General features: G+C 39.9%; 1 protein-coding gene across 19 annotated transcripts in view; it reads left to right on the top strand.

Moving 5' to 3' along the window:
• Positions 1 to 23,256, top strand: part of SYNE1 (spectrin repeat containing nuclear envelope protein 1) — a 465,530-nt gene that overhangs the window by 351,589 nt on the left and 90,685 nt on the right. For all 19 annotated transcript variants that reach the window (XM_079939340.1, XM_079939347.1, XM_079939346.1 and 16 more), the window contains 9 exons: positions 785 to 934; positions 1,539 to 1,715; positions 2,155 to 2,310; positions 13,164 to 13,319; positions 16,708 to 16,878; positions 18,801 to 18,934; positions 19,334 to 19,538; positions 21,190 to 21,372; positions 21,928 to 22,074. In XM_079939340.1, the coding sequence (XP_079795466.1) occupies positions 785 to 934; positions 1,539 to 1,715; positions 2,155 to 2,310; positions 13,164 to 13,319; positions 16,708 to 16,878; positions 18,801 to 18,934; positions 19,334 to 19,538; positions 21,190 to 21,372; positions 21,928 to 22,074 (1,479 nt within the window). The remainder of the gene's footprint in view (positions 1 to 784; positions 935 to 1,538; positions 1,716 to 2,154; positions 2,311 to 13,163; positions 13,320 to 16,707; positions 16,879 to 18,800; positions 18,935 to 19,333; positions 19,539 to 21,189; positions 21,373 to 21,927; positions 22,075 to 23,256) is intronic.

The following is a 23,256-nucleotide window of genomic DNA, read 5'->3' as shown; positions in this document are numbered from 1 at the left end:
GTAGCTCTCTTATCTGGAAATTATGCTTCTCTCCCCTGAACTCCCAGATATTTTATCTTTATCTCTCTTGGGCATTCATCACTGTGTACAAGGTGTAAAGATGTGTTTCATATAAATGTCTTATCCCTTCTAATCAGCAGCTGTACATTTCTAGAGGGCAGGAAACATCTCACATTAACTTGTATCTCTTTCTGCCCACATAGCAGTCCATAAATATTTTAAATGATTGCTTTTGTTCCTCTCAGTCATTACAAGCATTTGCATAAATGTATGATATGTTAAGGAAGATTCAGGATTCTAAGTATGTTTTAGTGAAAGACTGAGGAAATTGGCTATGCTCTTTGGAATAAATATGAGAGCGCCAAAAATCTAGAAAATGATAGTTTGTAGTGTTGTGGTAACATTCCTGAGTCATAATAGACAGAGATTTTACAAGATAATTAATAAAATACATCTGTTGAATGTTTTGTAGTTATGTTTTTTTATACTCATAAAACTAGCTATAAAATAAGAATAATATTTTCGTCCTGCTGGTGTTTTGATTAATTAGGTAGTGTTTATGCAATGTTTATAGTATTCAATGTCAAGTGAACGTAAGAGGACCATTAATGTTCAGTGTTTGCCTGATGTGTAATTTCAAGCTTCTAACAAGGTTAAGATCCAAAAATGTCATTAAGAAGTGTTACCTCTGTTGGTACTTTAGTAGGAATTAATAGAGTTTTAGGTTAACAGGAATCGAGTTTGAATTTTAACACTTGCGACTTCTTCTATCTGACATGGGCAGCTGCAGATGGATAAGCTGCCTTCTCGCCGTGCCATTTCTGAAGTCATGGCCTGGATTTCTCTCATGGAAAATGTTATTCAAATGGATGAAGAGAGTATTAAAAACTCCATCGGTTACAAGGCAATTCATGAATACCTTCAGAAATATAAGGTAATTAAACATTTTTGTTTGTTTGTTTTTAGCTTTACATACTTTAGGACTGTTTTATTTGAAGAAACTCAAAAACTCAAGTTATGGAAATCAGGTCTGAAAGTATATGTTTCATATATAGTGACCGGATAGGTCTACTATAGTAAGAAAACTGCTTCCCTAGTTATAGGCATAGGAAAGTTGTCCAGTATTAGGAATAATTTTGAATAAGATTTTGTGTCATTTTAAGAAATCATAAAAATAAATACTATAATTTGTAAACATTTTATAGTGAGATTATACAATTTGCCCAGTTCTACTTTCCTACCTAAAAAAAGTATATTCAATATATCTATAAATTCACATCTTTACAAACTCAAATTCAATATATTTATACATTCAAAGTGTATGAATTCAATATATATTCAGTATATTCATATATTATATATATTCAACTTCTGAAGATAATGGGTTATATTAATACATACCGATTGTGCCATTTGGACTCAATCACACAAGTGATAATATTAATCTTAAGGTTACTTAAGGCTTTCCAACTCCTGGTAAAATATAAGACATTTATACATATAAGCTTGTTTTCTTATTTTCGCCTTTCCCTTGTTAGGGTTTTAAGATCGACATTAACTGTAAACAGCTGACTGTCGATTTTGTGAACCAGTCTGTGCTACAAATCAGTAGTCAGGACGTGGAAAGTAAACGCAGCGATAAGACTGATTTTGCTGAGCAACTTGGAGCAATGAATAAAAGCTGGCAAATCCTGCAGGGTCTCGTCACTGAGAAGGTGAGCCAAGTGCTCTCTGCTGTCCATGTTTCATGAAAACGCCAAGAACAGGTACACTCTGTAAAGAAAACTCATCCCACGAATAGTATGGCTACACTGGGCACACAACTGCTTCCGAAGAGACCGGCCTCTGAAGGTTCTAACAGTTCTTCAGCCCTGTTCATTATTTTGTCTATGTACCCACTGCTCTTTGAATATTTCATATTGTTTTCGTTTATTAAAGATGCCTCTTAATATCTTTTTCCTTTGCCTCAAGTTGACTTAAGTTCTTTACTTGTTTACCAGTAATGGTCATTGATTTATACTTTTTAACATTCATTTTTAATCATGTATACAATGGACTGTCTTTTAAGAATTCTTAATCTGGAGGAAATAGTGACCTGCCAGTAATTTGATTCTAAAATAAAATTGCAAATTTCATTTCATTATGTTTGTTCAGATCCAGCTGTTGGAAGGCTTATTGGAATCTTGGTCAGAATATGAAAATAACGTACAATGTCTGAAAACTTGGTTTGAAACCCAGGAAAAGAGACTAAAGCAACAAGAGCGAATTGGAGATCAGGCTTCAGTTCAGAACGCGCTGAAAGACTGTCAGGTAACTGGTCCAGGTGGCTGACAGGTGCCGCTACACAATTTCATTGTGTACACCAAAGAAATTTGTGGGTCCTGAGAATTGAGGATTCACTATGGAAAAATGCTGCATTTGGTAACAAATTTCTCTGATTATGTGATTTATAGAGTTTTTCTAACTGTGAGGTTTTTTTCACCTGTTTTTTTTGTTTGTTTGTTTGTTTTCTGGTTTTTTTTGTGTGTGTGTGGTACACGGGCCTCTCACTGTTGTGGCCTCTCCCGTTGCGGAGCACAGGCTCCGGACGCACAGGCGCAGCAGCCATGGCTCACGGGCCCAGCCGCTCCACGACATGTGGGATCTTCCCAGGCGGGGGCATGAACCCGTGTCCCCTGCATCGGCAGGCAGACTCTCAACCATTGCGCCACCAGGGAAGCCCTCACCTGTTTTTATAAATTTGAATTTATGAGTTTTCAGATAACTTGTACGTAGAGAATCCTTCTATACTGATCATCAGATTTAATAATGATCAAGATTTTGACATACTTGCCTGCATTATTTCTTTCCTTTGTAAAGATTTTACAGTGAATCCCAGACATCATGTCATTTTCTTTCTTAATTGACTGTAAATGCATGAGTTTATTTCTGGAAGCTAAGTTCCATTCCATTGATCTATATGTCTATCATTATGCCAGTACCATACTGTGTTTGTTGTTGTTGTTGTTTTTAAATAGATCTTTACTGGAGTATAATTCCTTCACGATACTGTGTTAGTGTCTGTTGTACAACAAAGTGAATCAGCCATATGCATATATATGTTCCCATATCCCCTCCGTCTTCAGCCTCCCTCTCACCCTCCCTATCTCACCCCTCTAAGTGGACACAAAGCACCGAGCTGATCTCCCTGTGCTATGCTGCTGCTTCCCACTAGCTAACTATTTTACATTCGGTAGTGTATATATGTCGATGCTACTCTCACTTCGCCCCAGCTTACCCCTCCCACCCCATGTCCTCAAGTCCATTCTCTATGTCTCCCTCTCTATTCCTGCTGTGCAACTAGGTTCATCAGTACCATTTTTCTTTTTTTAGATTCCATATATATGCGTTAGCATATGGTATTTGTTTTTCTCTTTCTGACTTACTTCTAGGTCCATCCACCTCACTACAGATAACTCAATTTATGGCTGAGTAATATTCCATTGTATATATGTGCCACATCTTCTTTATCCATTCATCTGTTGATGGACATTTAGGTTGGTTCCATGTCTTGGCTATTGTCAATAGTGCTGCAGTGAACATTGCAGTACATGACTCTTTTTGAATTATGGTTTTCTCAGGGTATATGCCCAGTAGTGGGATTGCTGTGTCGTATGGTAGTTCTATTTTTAGTTTTTTAAGGAAACTCTGTACTGTTTTCTATAGTGGCTGTATCAATTTACATTCCCACCAACAGTGCAGGAGGTTTCCCTTTCCACCACACCCTTTCCAGCATTTATTGTTTCTAGATTATTTGATAATGGCCATTCTGACTGGTGTGAGGTGATACCTCATTGTAGTTTGGATTTGCATTTCTCTAATGATTAGTGATGTTGAGCATATTCTCATGTGCCTCTTGGCCATCTGTATGTCTTCTTTGGGGAAATGTCTATTTAGGTCTTCTGCCCATTTTTTAACTGGATTTTTTGTTTTATATGATAGCTCCATGAGCTATTTGTGTATTTTGGAGGTTAATCCTTTGTCTGTTGTTTCATTTCCAAATATTTTCTCCCATTCTGAGGGTTGTCTTTTTGTCTTGTTTGTGGTTTTCTTTGCTGTGCAAAAGCTTTTAAGTTTAATTATGTCCCATTTGTTTATTTTTATTTCCATTTCTCTAGGAGATGGGTCAAAAAAGACCTTGCTGTGGTTTATGTCAAAGAGTGTTTTTCCTATGTTTTCCTCTAAGAGTTTTGTAGTGTCTGGCCTTACGTTTAAGTCTTTAATCCTTTTGGAGTTTATTTTTGTGTGTGGTGTTAGGTAGTGTCCTATTTTCATTCTTTTACATGTAGCTGTCCAGTTTTCGGAGAACCACTTATTGAAGAGGCTGTCTTTTCTCCATTGTATGTTCTTGCCTCCTTTGTCATAAAGTAGGTGCCCATATGTGCGTGGGTTTATCTCTGGGCATTCTATCCTGTACCATTGACCTATATTTCTGTTTTTGTGCCAGTACCATCCTGTCTTGATTGCTGTAGTTTTGTGGTATAGTTTGAAGTTGGGGAGCCTGATTCCTCCAACTCTGTTTTTCTTTCTCAAGATTGCTTTGACTATTTGGGGTCTTTTGTGTTTCCATACGAGTTGTAAAATTTTTTGTTCTAATTCTGTGAAGAATGCCATATGTAGTTTGATAGGGATTGCACTGAATCTGTAGATTGCTTTGGTTAGTATAGTCATTTTCACAATATTGATTCTTCCAATCGAAGAACATGGTATATTTCTCCATCTGTTTATGTCATCTCTGATTTCTTTCATTAGTGTTTTATAGTTTTCTGAGTACAAGTCTTTTGCCTCCTTAGGCAGGTTTGTTCCTAGGTGTTGTATTCTTTTTGTTGCAATAGTAAATGAGAGTGTTTCCTTAATTTCTCTTTCTGATTTTTCGTTGTTGGTGTATATGAATGCCAGAGATTTCTGTGCATTAATTTTGTATCCTGCTACTTTACCAAATTCATTGATTAGCTCTAGTAGTTTTCTGGTGGCATCTTTAGGATCTTCTATGTATAGTATCATGTCATCATGTCACTGCAAAGAGTGACAGTTTTACTTCTTTTTTTTCCAATTTGTATTCCATTTATTTCTTTTTCTTCTCTGATTGCCATGACTAGGACTTCCAAAACTATGTTGAACAGGAGTAGCGAGAGTGGACATCCTTGTCTTGTTTCTAATCTTAGTAGAAATGCCTTCAGTTTTTCACCATTGAGAATGATGCTTGCTGTGGGTTTGTCATATATGACCTTTATTATGTTGAGGTAGGTTCTCTCTATGCCCATTTTCTGGAGAGTCTTTATCATAAATAGGTATTGAATTTTGTCAAATGCTTTTTCTGCATCTATTGAGATGATCATATGGTTTTTATTCCTTAATTTGTTAATGTGGTGTATCACATTGATTGATTTGCATATATTGAAGGATCCTTGAATCCCTGGGATAAATCCCACTTGATCATGGTGTATGATCCTTTTAATGTGCTGTTGGATTCTGTTTGCTAGTATTTTGTTCAGGATTTTTGCATCTATGTTCATCAGTGATATTGGTCTATAATTTTCTTTTTTGCAATATATTTTTCTGGTTTTGGTATCAGGGTGATGGTGGCCTCGTAGAATGAATTTGGGAGTGTTTCTCCCTCTGCAATTTTTTGGAAGAGTTTGAAAAGGATCGGTGTTAGCTCTTCTCTGAATGTTTGATAGAATTTGCCTGTGAAGCCATTTGGTCCTGGACTTTTGTTTATTTGAAGATTTGTAATTGCGCTCTCAATTTCATTGCTTGTGATAGGTCTGTTTATATTTTCTAATTCTTCCTTGTTCAGTCTTGGAAAATTGTACCTTTCCAAGAATTTGTCCATTTCTTCATGGTTGTGCATTTTATTGGCATATAGTTGTTTGTGGTAGTCTCTTATAATCCTTTGTATTTCTGCAGTGTCGGTTGTGATTTCTCCTTTTTCATTTCTAATTTTGTTGATTTTCATCCTCTCCCTTTTTTTCTTGATGAGTCTGGCTAAGGGTTTATCAATTTTGTTTATCTTCTCAAAGGACCAGCTTCTGGTTTTATTGACCTTTGCTACTGTTTTCCTCATTTCAATTTCATTTATTTCTGCTCTGATCTTTATGATTTCTTTCCTTCTCTTGACTTTGGGTTTTCTTTGTTCTTCTTTCTCTAGTTGTTTTAAATGTAGGGTTAGATTGTTTATTTGAGATTTTTCTTGTTTCTTGAGGTGAGATTGAATTCCTATAAACTTCCCTCTTAGAACTGCTTTTCTGCATCCTATAGGTTTTGGGTCATCATGTTTTCATTGTCATTTGTCTCTAGGTATTTTTTGATTTCATCTTTGATTTCTTCAGTGATCTCTTAGTTATTTAATAGCACACTGTTTAGCCTCCATGTATTTGTGTTTTTTACAGTTTTTTCCTATAATTGATTTCCAGTCTCATAGCATTGTGGTCAGAAAAGATGCTTGGTACAATTTTAGTTTTCTTAAATTTTCTGAGGCTTGATTTGTGACCCAAGATGTGATCTGTCCTGGAGAATGTTCCATGTGCACTTGAGAAGAAAGTGTATTCTGCCACTTTTGGGTGGATTGTTCTATAAATATCAATTAAATCTATCTGGTCTATTGTATCATTTAAAGCTTGTGTTTCCTTATTTATTTTCTGTTTGGATGATCTGTCCATTGGTGTAAGTGGGGTGTTAAAGTCGCCTAATCTTATTGTGTTACTGTCGATTTCTCATTTCATGGTTGTTAGCATTTGCCTTATGTATTGAGGTGCTCCTGTGTTGGGTACATAAACGTTTATAATTGTTATATCTTCTTGGATTGATCCTTTGATCATTATGTAGTGTCCCTCCTTATCTCTTGTAACAGTTTTTATTTTAAAGTCTAGTTTATCTGATATGAGTATTGCTACTCCAGCTTGCTTTTGATTTCCATTTGCATGGAATATCTTTTTTCCATCCTTTCACTTTTGGTCTGTATGTGTCCCTACGTCTGACGTGGGTATCTTGTAGACAGCATATATATGGGTCTTGTTTTTGTATCCTTTCAGATCTTGTTTTTATGTCTTTTGGTTGGGGCATTTAATCCATTTACATTCAAGGTTATTATTATTATTATTTTTTTTATTGCGGTACATGGGCCTCTCACCGTTGTGGCCTCTCCCGTTGCGGAGCACAGGCTCCGGACACGCAGGCTCAGCGGCCATGGCTCACGGGCCCAGCCACTCCGCAGCATGTGGGATCTTCCCGGACCGGGGCACGAACCCATGTCCCCTGCATCGGCAGGCGGACTCTCAACCACTGCGCCACCAGGGAAGCCCCACGGTTATTATTGATATGTGTGTTCCTATTAGCATTTTCTTAATTGTTTTGGGTTTGTTTTTGTGAGTCTTTTTCTTCTCATGTGTTTCCCACCTAGAGAAGTTCCTTTAGCATTTGTTGTAAAGCTGGTTTGGTGGTGCTGAATTCTCTTAGCTTTTGCTTGTCTGAAAAGCTTTTGATTTCTCCATCAAATCTGAATGAAATCCTTGCTGGATAGAGTACTCTTGGTTGTAGATTTTCCTCTTTCATCACTTTATGTATTCTGCCACTCCCTTCTGGCCTGCAGAGTTTTTGCTGAAAAATCAGCTGATAACCTTATGAGGATTCCTTTGCATGTTATTTTTTTGTTTTTTCCCTTGCTGCTTTTAATATTTTTTCTTTGAATTTAATTTTTGTTAGTTTGATTAATATGTGTCTTGATGTGTTTTTCCTAGGGTTATTCTGTGTGGGACTGTCTGTGCTTCCTGGACTTGGGTGACTATTTCCTTTTCCATGTTACGGAAGTTTTCATCTATAATCTCTTCAGATATTTTCTCAGACCCTTTCTTTTTCTCTTCTTCTGGGACCCCTATAATTCGAATGTTGGTGCATTTAGTGTTGTCCCAGAGGGTCTCTGAAATTGTCTTCGATTCTTTTCAATTTTTTTCTTTTTTCTGCTCCTTGGCAGTTGTTTCCATCATTTTGTCTTCCAGCTCAGTTAATTGTTCTTCTGCCTCAGTTATTCTGTTATTGATAACCTTCTAGTGTATTTTTCATTTCAGTTATTGGGTTGTTCATCTCTGTTTGTTCTTTAGTTCTTCTAGATATTTGTTAAACATTTATTTTCTCAACTGTGCACCTCCATTCTATTTCTGAGATTCTGGATCATCTTTACTATCATTACTCTGATTTCTTTTTCAGGTGGATTGCCTATTTCCTCTTCATTTATTTGCTCTTCATTTATTTATAGGTTTTTACCTTGCTCCTATTTTTTTGCTGTCTCATTTCTTAATTTTTTTTATGAGTGGGATTGTGTTCCTGTCTTTAGTGGTTGTTTGCCCTGAGGCTTCCAACACTGGAGTTTGTAGGCTGTTGGGTAGAGCAGGGTTTTGGTGCTGAGATGAGGACCTCCATGAGACCTCACTCCAATGAATATTCCCTGGGGTCTGAGGTTCTCTGTTAGTCCAGTGCTTTGGACTCAGAGCTCCCACCACGGGAGCTTCGCCCAACCACCGGCTCGTGAACCAAGATCCCCCAATCTGCATGGCGTGGCAGAAAAAGAAAGAAAAAAGAAAAGAAAAGAAAGTAAAATAAGGGGGGTGGAAGGCCTTGGCTGTGGAGGGCAGGGCCTAAACAAGGGCAAGGTTTGGGTGGTGGGCGAGGCCAATACTCAGGACCCACAGGGCCGGAAAAGGCCCTGGGTGCTGTAGGGGGTGGGGCTTAGGTTCAAGGAACAGAAGGGGCCCAGGCGTGCCCCCCCACCGCTGGTCTCAGAGGGTGGGGGGACCTCACCTGTGAGCTCAGTGGGGCTCCCGGGCCTGAGTGGGCAGGGCAAACGCCCTCCACTCCTCTCCTGCTCCTCCTGGAGGGCCCCTCCCACCTGCCTCTCCTCAGCCTCCTTCCTGTGCCCCCAGGACCAATGTGGCCGGGGGGAGGAGGAGGCCCTGTAGGGCAGGGGACCAGCCCGGGAGCTCAGCAGGCTCCCAGGGCCCGAGTGGGCGGGGCAATCAACCTCTCCACTCCTCTCCCACTCCTCCCGGATGGCTCCTCCCACCTGCCTGTCCTTATCTCCCTGGCCTCAGGGGTGCCCATCCTGTCTGGCCTCCACTTCTCCTCCCCGCTCAGTCCCCCACGTCCTACCAGTTCACTTGGGGGTTCCTCCCGTCTCCTTGGGCATCAGGGTCCGCCACCAGTGGCCGGCAGGCATCCTAATTATGGGGAGATGCTAACTCGGCATCTTCCCACACTGCCATCTTGGCTCCGCCTCCCCAGACATCGTGTCATTTTATTCCTGCATGCTACAGTATGCCTCTCTAAAAGAAATGGACCCTTTTCTTATATTACCATAATATCATTATCACCACAAAAAAATTCACAGTAACCCCTGAATACTATTTAATGCCCAACTCATAACACTATTTCCTCAATTGTCTTTAAAATATCTTTTTTTAAGTTAATTTATTTAAACAAAGATATCAGAGTGTCCACATCCTCCATTTCTTCTTAGATCTTTTAAGTCTCTTTAAGTTTTTTTTTTGACACTGTTAACTTGTTGCAAAAACCGTAGACTGGACTCAGGTTCAGGATTGATTAGCCTGTGTAGTCCCTTGAGATGCTCTCCTCTCCCCTGTATTTCCGGTAAATGGAAGTCAGCACTAGAGGCTTGACTGGGTTCCGGTTCAACTCCAATGAGCCAGTGCTTCCCAGCGGACAGTGTTACCTCCTACTGTGTCCCATTGGGAAGACCCCGCCTGCTTGTTCTCCTGTTGGTGATAAGGATCTTGGTGTGGAGCGGGCAGACTCTAAATGTTTTCCAGTGACTTAGGACCGCTTAATATTTCCTCAGGGATTCTTGTTTATACAAAAGAAATGTAAGCTGTTACAGCGAATGCTCTAATTTTTTTTTAAATAATTCAGTAATTTGTAGTGTGTTACAGATTAGCCGTGATAGTTTTTATGTTTCAGCTTTCAAAAAGAATGGCCTTTGGTAATGATCTTCCTTCCAACCAGCAGTTTTTCTTTGGGGGCATATGTAAAGAGATGTATATTTCAGCTCTCAGTCAAAGCTTTTTGGTTCAAAAAGGAAGAGCACATGCTCTTGTCCTGGGCTGACAAGCTCATGGATTGCAATTTCGAGGGTGCATGAAAATGGTAAAGAAAACTATCATACAGGGAACTACCTTGCAATTAAAGAAAAAAACTTCACATCAGAAGATTGGTGTGTAAAAGATGGAAGACCAAAAACATGCATCAGCTAGTCTTATTGCCTTTCCGATCTTCCAGGAGCCAGTATGGTTTCAAGTAGTAGGCTATCAATTCTAAAATGTACAAGTAAACCAGAATTTCAAAATTTTACTTCAAAGGATGACTTCCTAAGTTACAATGTTTTCATTAAAATTAAAACATAATTTCAGCATTCACATTAGCAAGGTTAGTGCTTCCTTGTTATAATAATAAACTTGACTATTAAAAGACTGAAATATAGGTTAATTTAACTTTTCTTTTCCTTTATTTTTCTTCTGCCTTCTTTCCTTTTATTTTTCTCTTTCTTACTATTTTTTCTTCTCTTTAATGGATACTTTTTTCTGCCATTTTCCATTTTCTTTTTATGTACATGTCTTCTATTTAACACAGAGAGAGAGATTGCTAGCTGGAAAATGTAGCAGAAACTTGACCAAGTTTCACTCCTTTTCAGACCCAAACTTTTAACCCCCCAGAGGGTCACACCAGGCAGTGTCAGGAGAAACAGCTTCAAGTATGGTTGAAAGAACTTAACTCCAATGCCAATTTGTGATTTCAAATGAAAAGTCATTTTTTTGGAAACGAAGAACAGAATGAAAGTAGACCACATAGTTCTTTTGGGGGCATCACATATAAATCACAGTAGCCTAACTGGCAGGTTCCATTTGGCAGTACCACAAACCTTGATAAAAATTTATTGTCATGTTTGAGAAATGGTTCTTCTGGACCAGAGTGTAGAATTCAAGCCAGCATGCTTACATTGGTGACTGGATTCAAACTTTATTTTGTTTAAAAAAATCTTGGATATTTTCCACTCTTTCAGAAGTGATTTATGAATTTGAACCAACATAAAAACTGATATTTATGAATTAACCCAAGTTAAGAATGATTTATTATTGCAAAAAAAAATGTTAGGTTTGGCTTTTCCCTTCGTTGATCAGAAACAGAATCATCTTTTAATTATTATTGGAGGGAAAGGAAAACACCTTTGTTTTGCACAAAATATATATTTCATTCCTGTTTTCCTCCTGGGTTTTGCTTTTACTCCAACATAAATGCACAGGACACTTAGGAGATGTGTTTCTAAGCAGTGGGTCATTCGTTTAATATTGCTCACTTAAAAAGTTAACATCTGTGGATAAATGAGAATAAATTCAATTCCAGTGGTTGAATTTTAGGATCATATTAAAGACAATGTTGGAAGGATTATTTATGGTTATGTAATCTTTTAGAGAAGCAGAGAGAAAAATCCTTAAATAGTAAAGTTCATTATGTTTTCTTTACTGTATAAAGGACCTGTAACACTGGTAACCACTATATTTATTCTCAGGTTAATTATCAGAGCTTTCAAAATACTGACAAAATTATAAAGTGAAAATGAAAGAACAGTTATTCAAAACAAAAACGATCTCTTTAGGCTACTAATTACATGAACTTCTAATTAATACATCAAGACAAAAATAGCTTCATAATAGTTAAGGAGAGAAAAATAAATAAATTTGCAGTGAAGCAGGGCAGATTACCAAATGGCTGAGTAAAATAAACTCTTACATTTGCCTAGTTTTTAACAGCTTAAAAGGGATTTCATAGATTTATTTATCTAATGTTATCCCCTTGAGATAAGCAAATGTATTATTATTCCTAATTTATACGTAAGGTAGGGAGTGATTAAAAGATTGCACCACACGAAGCAAAAATTAAAAGAGGTACATTTGTAACTAAAACAGCCGAGACCAGGACCTCTCACTAGTATCCTATCCACAGCACTGCCCAAGCCCAAGGGACTTATCCATATGTGGATCATGACAGGGAGCTGGAAATCTTTTTCACAGAATTGAGACATTATCCAAACTTAAAATATTTTGCAATTTTCACTCTAACCTCCAAGGCCTACAATCTGCATATCTAGTTCTGGGGGTGTACTTCTGAATATGAGCATGTAACCAGGATCAGTATACAGCTTCCCACATCACCCCGACATGGATTTATTTACCTCTTCTCCGCAATTCCCATCTGCCTCCAGCACTGGGCTGGGAGTCAGTGGGCTCCGAAGTCTTGGATTCTGATTCTACTTCTGACCCTTTTGTGACTGGAGACAGGTTGCGTGACATAATCTCCCACTGTTCACCCATAAAATGTCGATAGCAGTCTCAGCCTGGCTCACTGAGCTTTCCAAAGTTTCAGGTGGCTTTAAAACATAGGTGAGGATTATGGTTAAGTGTGATCTCCAGATTGTTGCCTCATTTTCTTTTTTGAACATTTCATCCTGACCATCATAAATGCAAATTCTAAAGAAAATGAGCATTCGATTCATGAAAAGAAACTTGTACAACTTTTCATACTCCCTTAGAATCAGAGTATTTTAGGGAGAAAGACAGGTTAATAGAGACTCTGATTTTTCATCTGAAGAAACTGAGACCCTGTGGAAGTTTCTCACTTGCACAAAGTGGCACACCTTGACAGTCACAGACATGTAACTAAATCTCAGATACTGGAGTCCGGAATACCATTCTATTGCATTTCATCCCATGAGCTAGGACTGTGTAACTTTTCCAACAGCAAGATAAATGAATGTAAGAATATAAATCATGTTACCACTTCCAACATATATTTCTTTCCTTGTAGCTTCTTGAAAAAAATTATCTAGTGCCATTTAAATTTCGCGTGTTTTTTTGTTATGCTAATTTCTTGTGGAATGAAAAGAAAATTTTAAAAATTTAAATGTAAGAAGTATCACTCTGGAGATCCTCTCCTGAGAATGATAAGCTTTTCAGCTTAATAAAAGATTTTTCGGCTGTGAGACTATAATGGCTCAATTTCAGTGTACCCCAGAGTTCCATAATAGAATAATTTAAAATGACTGTTTCTTCATCTTTCAGGATCTGGAAGATTTGATTAAAGCAAAAGAAAAAGAGGTAGAGAAAATTGAGCAGAATGGACTTGCTTTGATTCAGAACAAGAAAGAAGAAGCCTCCGGCATTGTCGTGAGCACGCTTCAGGATCTTAACCACACCTGGGCAAATTTGGACCACAAGGTAACGTTTCTTGTGGAGAGCTGCCTCCAAGCCTGTGCTTGCCGTCTCATGTCCAAATGTGACATGGGTTTTGGTTTTCCTAAAATAAGTAAATAATCACGGAATCTACACAGCATCTGTTGGTGGTGTTAAGTCCACTTTATTCACCTTCTCTTAAAGAGCCTAGCTTCGGATGTTTCCTATAATTAACATGACTATGAACATGGCTTTTTTAATAATCTTATCCATTCCCATGTCCATAGATACCATCTAGGCACAGATGGTTCTCAGATGTGTATCCTCAGACTGGATTTCTCACCTAAACTATAGACAGAGACAGACACAGAGGGAAGTCCTCTGTAGACATCTCTGCTTTCATGACCATTGGACATCTCAAACTTCCTGCCCAAACCAACTCCCATTCTTTTTCTTTTTTAAAATTTTATTTATTTATTTATTTATTTTTGCTGTGTTGGGTCTTCATTTCTGTGCACAGCTTTCTCTAGTTGCTACAAGCGGAGGCCACTCTTCATCGCGGTGCGCGGGCCTCTCACTGTCGCAGCCTCTCTTGTTGCGGAGCACAGGCTCCAGACGCGCAGGCTCAGTAGTTGTGACTCACGGGCCCAGTTGCTCCGCGGCATGTGGGATCTTCCCAGACCAGGGCTCGAACCCGTGTCCCCTGCATTGGCAGGCAGATTCTCAACCACTGCGCTACCAGGGAAGCCCCCAACTCCCATTCTTCCCCTACAAACCTACACTTTCTGCCACCTCAGTTCATGACAACTCTACCCATCCAGTTGCATGGGCTGAAACCTATGGAGTCATTCTTCACTCCTCTCTTTCCCTCAGACCCACACAGAGTCCATCAACACTCTTGTCAGCCCTGTTTTCAGGATAGATCTAGAACCCAGCCTCTGCCCCCGTCTGTGCAGCTGGCACCTGGGTCTAAGTCACCGTCACTGCTTGCTTTGATTATTTTCATGGCCTCCTAAATAGTCTCCGTGCCAGAGAAGTCCTGTTAAAATGGAAGTCAGATCACACCAGTCCTCTGCTCACAACCCTGCAATATCTTCCTGTCTCATTCAGAATGAGGCCAGGGCTTCCCTGGTGGCGCAGTGGTTGAGAGTCTGCCTGCCGATGCAGGGGACATGGGTTCGTGCCCTGGTCCGGGAAGATCCCACATGCTGCGGAGTGGCTGGGCCCGTGAGCCATGGCCGCTGAGCCTGCGTGTCCGGAGCCTGTGCTCTGCAACAGGAGAGGCCACAAAAGTGAGAGGCCCGCGTACCACAAAAACAAACAAACAAAAAACAACAGAATGAGGCCAAAACCATGCGCCTCCCGCTGCTAGCCCACAGGTTTCTTGTGCTTCTGCTGTCCTCCTAGTCTGGAACCCAGTGGTGTGCTCCACACTCAGGGACTTTGTCCCGGCTCTTCCCTGTGCCCAGAGCCCCCTCTCCCTGATATCCACATGGCCACTCCTTCTCCTCAAAGCCCTTGTTTAAATTCGCCGTCTCAGGGAGGGCTTTCCTGACCACCTTGTTTCAAATGACAGCCTTTGCATCCTCCCCTTACATGCCCTGACTCTCTTCTCCGCTTTGCTTTTATCTGTGCTATTTATCAACTTCTAACATATGATGTGGTCTGCTCGTTTATTTAACTTCTCTCACTAAAACGTAAGCTCTGTGAAGACGTTTGACATTATGTGCTGAATAGAGAGTTGAATCCCCCAGTAAGAAGAATACATGTAACAACGACCCCTGCTCTGCACACACCTGTGCCAGTGGTTCCTGCCCGCACTTTCCAGAGGTGAGGGCTGAGGCACCAGCAGGTTAAGTGACAGGGACCAAGGTGTCCAGCAAACCGCTCTCACAGTCCACGTGATGGTCTCCGAGGGCAGCTTTCTAATTACCTTATCTTTAACCCGATTTTAAATCTAGTTCATTTTATTTTATGCACTTTTATAAATCATCACAATTCTTTGGAAACAATTTACCGTATAAATAAATTGAGTGGTTCTTTCACAGAAACATCTTCTCATGAAAAACAAACAAAAATACTACAAGGAAGAAATAGACGATTTAGAAATTCTCATTGATCTCTTGGCTTTATGTTCATGTTTGTTCCTGACTTTCCTAGGACAGGCCCTGGCACCTGCCTGTACGTGGGAACGTTGCCTCGTTTCTGCGGCAGCATTTTCTTAGGCCTTTGGCCCATGTGATAGTACCTCGATTGGTTTCAGCATTTTTGGTTATGCTAAGAAAAAGAGCAGAGAATTCAGGTGCAAGTTAATTTATATGATCTCTTTTCTTAATCATGGCCATACTTACTCCATATTCAAAAGATTAGGAGTGAAATCCAGGGAGTCCAAAGCAGATATCTTTCTAAATGATACAGATCAAACTAAAACCTTTTCTGTCGCAGATAAATACAGGAAAGAATGTTCTTGGATGTTTTATCTTAAGATATTCATTTGAGGGTGTGTTTGTGTGTGTGTGTGTGTGTGTGTGTGAGAGAGAGAGAGAGAGAGAGAGAGAGAGAGAGAGAGTGCGGGCTTGCACATACCTGGGATGGATCGATAGGTAAATAGTTAGATAGATAAATAGATAGGTAGGTAAGTAGATGGACAGATGATAAATAGGTTTCATTTCTTGGGACCAGTCTGCCTAGATTTACATCTAGATCTTTCACTCTAACAGTATGATCTCAAGGTGATTTTTATAACTTCTTTGTCCCTCAGTTTCCTTAATATAAGATGAGCATAACGATCCCATCTACCTCATAAGGTTGTTATGAGGATAAAGTGGGTTAATGCATTTAAAACACTCATTTAATATGTTTCCTAAACTGTGGTATTAAATATACTGACCTTTTATCACTTTTATATTATAATACATATAAATGATATATACTATAGGTAAAGGTTTTATATATATATAACCTTTTTAAGCATTTCAATTTAGACTGCGTGATCAAAAGTATGAAAGGCTTAAATTTCAACATTGCTACATTTTACTTTTCAAATCGTTTTTTTTGTTGTAGTTGTTGTTGGTTTTTTTTTTTTGCGGTACGCGGGCCTCTCACCGCTGCGGCCTCTCCCGCCACGGAGCCCAGGCTCCGGACGCGCAGGCCCAGCAGCCATGGCCCACGGGCCCAGCCGCTCCACGGCACGCGGGACCCTCCCGGACCGGGGCACAAACCCGTGCTCCCCGCATCGGCAGGCGGACCCCCAACCACTGCACCACCAGGGAAGCCCTCAAGTCTTTTTTTTAATTTGAGTTTATTTATAATGCCTGAAATCCCAATGAAATTCTTAAATGTTAATATTTTTCCCATCAATGCAATATATATTTATATATTTTATCACTTAAAATATTATGTAATTATAAGAAGCCTCTGTCTCTTTCAAAAGGTTGGGCAGTTAAAGATCCTGCTGAAGTCTGTGCTTGACCAGTGGAGCCGCCACAAAGTGGCCTTTGATGAGATAAACAGTTACCTCATGGAGGCCAGGTACTCTCTCTCCCGATTCCGTCTGCTGACTGGATCTTTAGAAGCTGTGCAGGTTCAGGTGGACAATCTTCAGGTAAGGGATGAATTGAACCCATCCTTAACATCCTTCTTAATTTGAGAAAAATTTTTAATAAATGAGCAAATGCAAACATCATCCTGGAATAATTGGTGTATATTGTTTACATTTAATTATTTTTTAAACATTTAAAATTAATTTTACCTGCTTTATTTGTTACATAACCAAACTTGCCTGTGGATACCAAATTCTGGAATAACTGGTATATAACTAAATGACTTTTTTAATTATATAAATATCCCCATGAATGTATTTTATGAAATGATTTTATACGCAAATCAATCTCCTGGATCCATTATTGCTGCCTTTTATATCTTCCCTTTCTCTTTTTTATCCTGCTTTTCTAAACACATTCTACAGGATGAAAAAGAAAACAAAAAGAAAAATAGCAAACGTCATAAAATTTTAAACCATTAAGTTGTTTTCTTTGCGTTCAGCAGAATGTCAATGGTGTGTACACGTAATCCTCCTTTTCTAGCACTTAACTGCTTGGTTTCCTGTGTGTCCATCATCAGTGTATTTATTCATCCAGGAGGACATTGCTGCTGTTTGACTTAAACAGCACACTGTCCTGTCTTATGTCACTGCTCTCAATCAGCTACGGCCCTCACTCACCTGCACACCTGGGTGCTCTCACCTGCCATTGCCCTTTCTCCCTGGCTAAGTAACGCAGCCTATGGGATGGGCAAGTCAGGCCCTGAGGGATGGGATGACAGCCTCGCGTGTCCCTCCTTACATCGGTCCACGTCCCTGGCTTGGCAATCAAAGTTTATATGTTGCTGACATGATATGCGTACTTTCTGAAGGGAGTGCCCTTTTTTTGGGTGAGGCAGGAGGGAGGAAGGATAAAATAAGCATATACAGTTTCCTTCTTTTGAGTGTGTGCATGTGCGTGTGTGTGTGTCTGCGCCGCACGGCATGTGGGATCTTAGTTCCCCACCAGGGATCGAACCTGTGCCCCCTCCATTGGAAGTGACGAGTCTTAACCACTGGACCGCCAGGGAAGTCAAAGTACATACAAAATATGTACTTTGTAACCTTGTACATCCAAAGTACAAGGTTAAATGTCTGTAAACCTTAAACTAGTTGTTGCAGATACTAAGAATCATTAAAGCTTATTTTGAGAATAGTAAGTTTAAAAAGACATTTTATAACTTTGAGGAGGTTAGAAGTACTTTTTAATTGAGCTTACTCTGTGTTTCTCATCTTCTGTCTTAAGATATGAAAGGACTCAGGGTCTATTCCTTATATATTTTGATTTGATGGCAACCATATATCAGTGGTAAGTGGAGACTGGATTTTTGCAGCCTGCTTCACCTATGGAGTTTTACTAAGAACTGAGTCTATCACTTCAGCAACATTTCCAGGGAAATATCTTTCTTCACTGGTTCTTGGTAGACAACTCCACCAAGCCTATAGCCTGCCTAATAAATATTCTTTGCAAGGAAGAACATCAGAGATAGAACTTAGAGCTGGTACTCAGAAAAGCTATGCCTTCTTAAAGTCTCACTATCAGGAATCTCTGGTAGAGCAACTTTGGGTAAGTAATAAAGCAGAGATCTGGACTTTGACCTTGAGCAGCAAAGAGAACCGCAGTATAATGGATTGCACACCCAGCAGCCCCACACCTTCCTCCTCGACGGTGGACAGGGGCTCCCTGTGTGAGCTTTCCCAGCCGAATTCCAGCTCCCACTCCAAGAAGTCTCAATTGTTAAGAACCCTCCTCACACCCATAAGAACAAATTCATAAAAAAGAAAAAATGGTTATCTAAAGAAAGCTCATAAAGCATTGGGGCAAAGTCATGGTTTTTGTACTTGTATGTTCATGTCTATGAAAACAGCTATAAATTACCCTTAAACTTGATCATTAGAATTTTTAGATCCTGTTATGTCATCTGTGGCACATTTCCTTTGGGCAGAATCTTCAAGATGATCTAGAAAAACAGGAAAAGAGCTTACAGAAATTTGGCTCTATCACCAACCAACTGTTAAAAGAGAGTCACCCGCCTGTGACAGAAACTCTTACCGATACACTAAAAGAAGTCAATATGAGGTATGGGACGTGCCGGTTTTACACTGTTGCTCATTATTCATATCACGATCTTATTATAAATAACCATACAATTAGAACACTGGCATTTTGAATTTGAGCTTTATAGGTTCTATTCTATTAATGTTTTCATTTTCACAAAATGAACTCAAGGGTAAGTAAATGTAGTGGAGATACTTAGAAAGGAATTAGAACTGCGGTATACCCCAAGATTGACCTCATCTCTACTACCTACCCTTGAAATATGAGAGTGAAATGTTACTTTTTATTACGTTCGATAGAAATGAGACATCTGCATTATTTCCATATTCACATGAACCAGGATCATGAAAAATAAAATAGTAAATAACAGCATTTGGTGAGAGGTGGGAATCAGCCCATGAGTGTTGCTATCGTTTCCAGATGGAATCACTTGCTGGAAGAGATTGCAGAGCAGCTGCATGCCAGCAAGGCCCTACTTCAGCTTTGGCAGAGATACAAGGACTACTCCAAACAGTGTGCTGCTACAGTTCAACAGCAGGAGGGTCGAACCAATGAGCTCTTGAAGGCAGCCACTGACAGGGACATCGCGGACGACGAAGTTGCCACATGGATTCAAGATTGCAACGTATGTTCAGGAACTATCGCGTGTTACCAACTTGTCAAGCTTAGACTTCTCAAGTTTAGCAGGGCTGGTGCTGCTGTGTTTAAGCTTTTGTTATGTCTCTATGTGAGACAACTATCCAAAAAGAATTGTTTCAAGTATCAGAGAGGCTGCTAGGTTTTCAGAACACAGTTGCACATGTAACAGATTTAAGAGCTCTCCTCCCGTTGTTTTATTTTTAAAGAGTTGTTTTCCCATTTTTCCTAATGGAATACAGTCCATGTGAAAGACTTAGGCTATCTGTTTTTACAGAGATGGTCAATATAAGAAATGACCGTATGAAGAGTAATGTTACATCTTTTAAAATTCCATTGTTCCAAGGTATTGTCCAGTGAGGTCCATTATCTCTTACGTAAGCATCAACATAATAATTTCTTCTAAGAACTTAATGGTAGGAAGAGGTCTTTCTTTCCTGATTTATGGGTATACTTCTTCTTAATAGCTTTGTAATATTTCTCGTTTTCACTGCAGCTGCCAATAACCTACTTAAGGTTTTCAAGAGCAATTCTTCTCTCGTTTCACCTATCACATGCCTCTTACTATTTGTCCTTACTTGTCTCTATTTTAATTAATTTATTTCAAAGACCTTCTTATAAACTTTCCCAAATCAGTTATTAGAATTAGGCAATAAAAAGCACATAAATAAAAGTTTAACCCATTCTAAGACCTTCACATGAAAAATGAATAATCACTTTACAGCTTAAGATTTACAGTAAATTCTGTGCTTTTTGATTTCTCTTTCCACATAGTTTATCTGTATGAAATTTGTCATTTTCAATTTTCAGTCCTCCTTCGTTGAGTTATGCCTGTTCTAGAATCTAGTGTTTGAGATGATTGCTGTGAATTTTCTGATCTCTCTGTCAGGGTTAAAGTTGCCCTTTGTTTTTCCCCTTCTCACTGTAGCCCCTGCACGGGTGTAGCAGGCTCTGGTCTCTGTGTATCTGGTGGGGCACCAGCAACAGGTGGAAGAATCAGTCAGTTGTCATCCCTCAGAGGTAGATGGAAACGAGAAACAGGGAATTTCCACCAGCTTATTAATTTGGAGCATATAAAAGAGTCCCACAAAAAATGGAGGCGAGAGATATCACAGAAAAGAACGGAGATAGAGTCTACCCTTCCTGCCGCTCACCAGAGCCATAGCTAGGGCGCTGCACCCACCAAGAGGGGAGGGTGTACTGTAACCACTGAAATGTGACCGCGCATATAGTTCCTCTCTTGTGTGTATAGTATTAAGTCAAAAAAGGTAAAATGTAGCACTGGGTTTTCAATTTGATATCAATTACATGAAGAGGCAGGAAAAAACTGCCAAAATGTTTTCAGTTATTGGCTGTACTTGTAGATCATGTTTTTCCTTGTTTATATAAGTTTTTCTGCATTTCCCCAATGTCCTACAATGAACCCATGTAGCTTTTACAATAAGAATAGTACATTTTTTTAAATGTTCATACGCATACATGTTTTTAAAAATGGAATTCAGTTCTTGATTTTCTTCCTGCAGGTGAAGGTTATTTAGTGTAATAATTTGACAAATAAGAATTGAGTGTTTCTAATTGTTTATAATAAGGAGTACACTTAACATGTTGTTTCATGACGGGCATGTTTTCATCTGCTGTAGGACCTGCTCAAAGGACTGGGGACAGTTAAGGATTCCCTTTTCGTTCTCCACGAGCTGGGAGAGCAACTCAAGCAACAAGTAGATGCCTCGGCAGCATCAGCCATTCAATCTGATCAACTCTGTTTGAGTCAACACTTATGTGCCCTAGAACAGGCTCTTTGCAAACAGCAGACTGTGTTACAGGTACAGAGCTCACATTCACCAGGTGTTATAAATTGGGCATTCTATAAAACCTGGGCATAAACACAGGAAAAGAAAAATTTTTCATCATCGAGGCAATGCCTCCTTCAAGACCAGAAAGTTAAAAAATAAACAAACTTGGAAGTTCCAATGGGGTCAAGGGAACGTGGGAGCCTTGCACTTTTCTCTACAATGTACTTTTGCCCCCAGATCAGTGCTTCCTTCCATGGTAAAATATGTTCAATTAATAGACATTAAGTGGCTTTAATGTTAACAGTCATGTTTACCTGACAAGTTTTTGCAAGAATCAGAATATATTTCTGTTTGATAATGTAAAAAATAACTTTAATTGGTTAATTAATGGTACGTAGAAGTAATGCTAAGTGTTTAGCAAACTATATAAATAAAAAGAAGAAAATTTAAATTATTGTAGCCTTGTCTTTTTAGGAATGGCATCTTGGGAATGGGAATTTGGCACAAGATTATGAAAAATAATTTTAATATCCACTTGCCCTTTCACTAGATTTCTAAATACCAGTTTTCTTTTGTGAAAAAAAGGCTGGAGTTCTTGACTATGAAACGTTTACCAAGAGTTTAGAAGCTTTGGAAGCCTGGATAGTAGAAGCTGAAGAAATACTACAAGGGCAGGACCCTAGCCACTCGTCTGACCTCTCGACCATCCAGGAGAGGATGGAGGAACTTAAGGTAAGTGTGTTCAAATCCTCGTCCCAGATCTTCTATCTTCAAAGTCCTAAAGAAAACTCAGAACTCCTGACATACGCCTACTTTCTGTTCCCAAGGAAACTCTTGCCAGCTCTGCTTTCCTCTTCTCTTGAGAGGAGTGATGGCACTGAGCTCAAGCTGATCTCGTGGTCCGTGTTGGGAGACCCCCAGGAGCAGAGCTAAGATCCACCTCACTCCTCCTCCTGCCTCTGGTCCCTCCCTGCGCCCAATCCATCACCTCCTTCATAGCTCTTGAACCTCCCATGTCCATCACTACCATCATCCACTCCTACTTTACGCTGTCCGACCTTGCTCAGGGGCCAAGGCCACAGCCTCAGGCTCTGTGGACCTCTTTGCAGCAACCTCTCTCCCTCCAACCTATAGCTGCCAGAATGATCTTTTTTTTTTTGCGCGGGCCTCTCACCGTCGCGGCCTCTCCCGCTGCGGAGCACAGGCTCCAGACGCGCAGGCTCAGCAGCCATGGCTCACGGGCCCAGCCGCTTCGCGGCATGTGGGATCTTCCCGGATTGGGGCACGAACCCGTGTCCCCTGCATCGGCAGGCGGACTCTCAACCACTGTGCCACCAGGGAAGCCCGATCTTTTTCTTTTAAAAGGTTTTACTTAATCATGAATGACTTTACAGTAAATAAAATAACACAATAGACATGCACATTTTATTACTATTATCCCTCTGCTTAAAACCCTCCATGGCTTCCCACTGCTCTCAGGATAAAGATCTGTGTGAAGTATCAAGGCCAGCAATAGCCGGCTTCCACCTCCCTAAGGGTCTCGCCTTCACCACCGTCTGTCTCCTTCTCCAGGCACTTGGGAGCTGCAGTGCTTCCCGGCGTCTGTGTGTAAGATGCCCATCCCCCGCTTTCTGAAATCCGTTCCTCATCCCCAAAAGGCATCAACTCCTGGTCATTTTATTCAGGGCCACTCTCAGAAAGCCTCCCCTTCTGTCCATGGTCAGGCCCCCCAGCGACACAGTTTCATAGCCCAGTGTTATTTTTCTTCAGACTTTCATCGTACCATCCAAGGATGTTCATGTGATAGGTGACTGCTGTTCTCTCTGCTATTGGAATAGTGTCTTACTCTTTCTGAGCACCAGGAGAGGGACTGTGGCATGTCAGTTTTGTTCACTGCTGATGTCCACCCGTGGA

The sequence above is a fragment of the Stenella coeruleoalba genome, assembly GCF_951394435.1.
Source record: "Stenella coeruleoalba genome assembly, chromosome: 12".
Classification (NCBI taxonomy): domain Eukaryota; kingdom Metazoa; phylum Chordata; class Mammalia; order Artiodactyla; family Delphinidae; genus Stenella; species Stenella coeruleoalba.
Note: the sequence above shows the minus strand (reverse complement) of the source record. Positions and strands in the feature narration are given on the sequence as shown.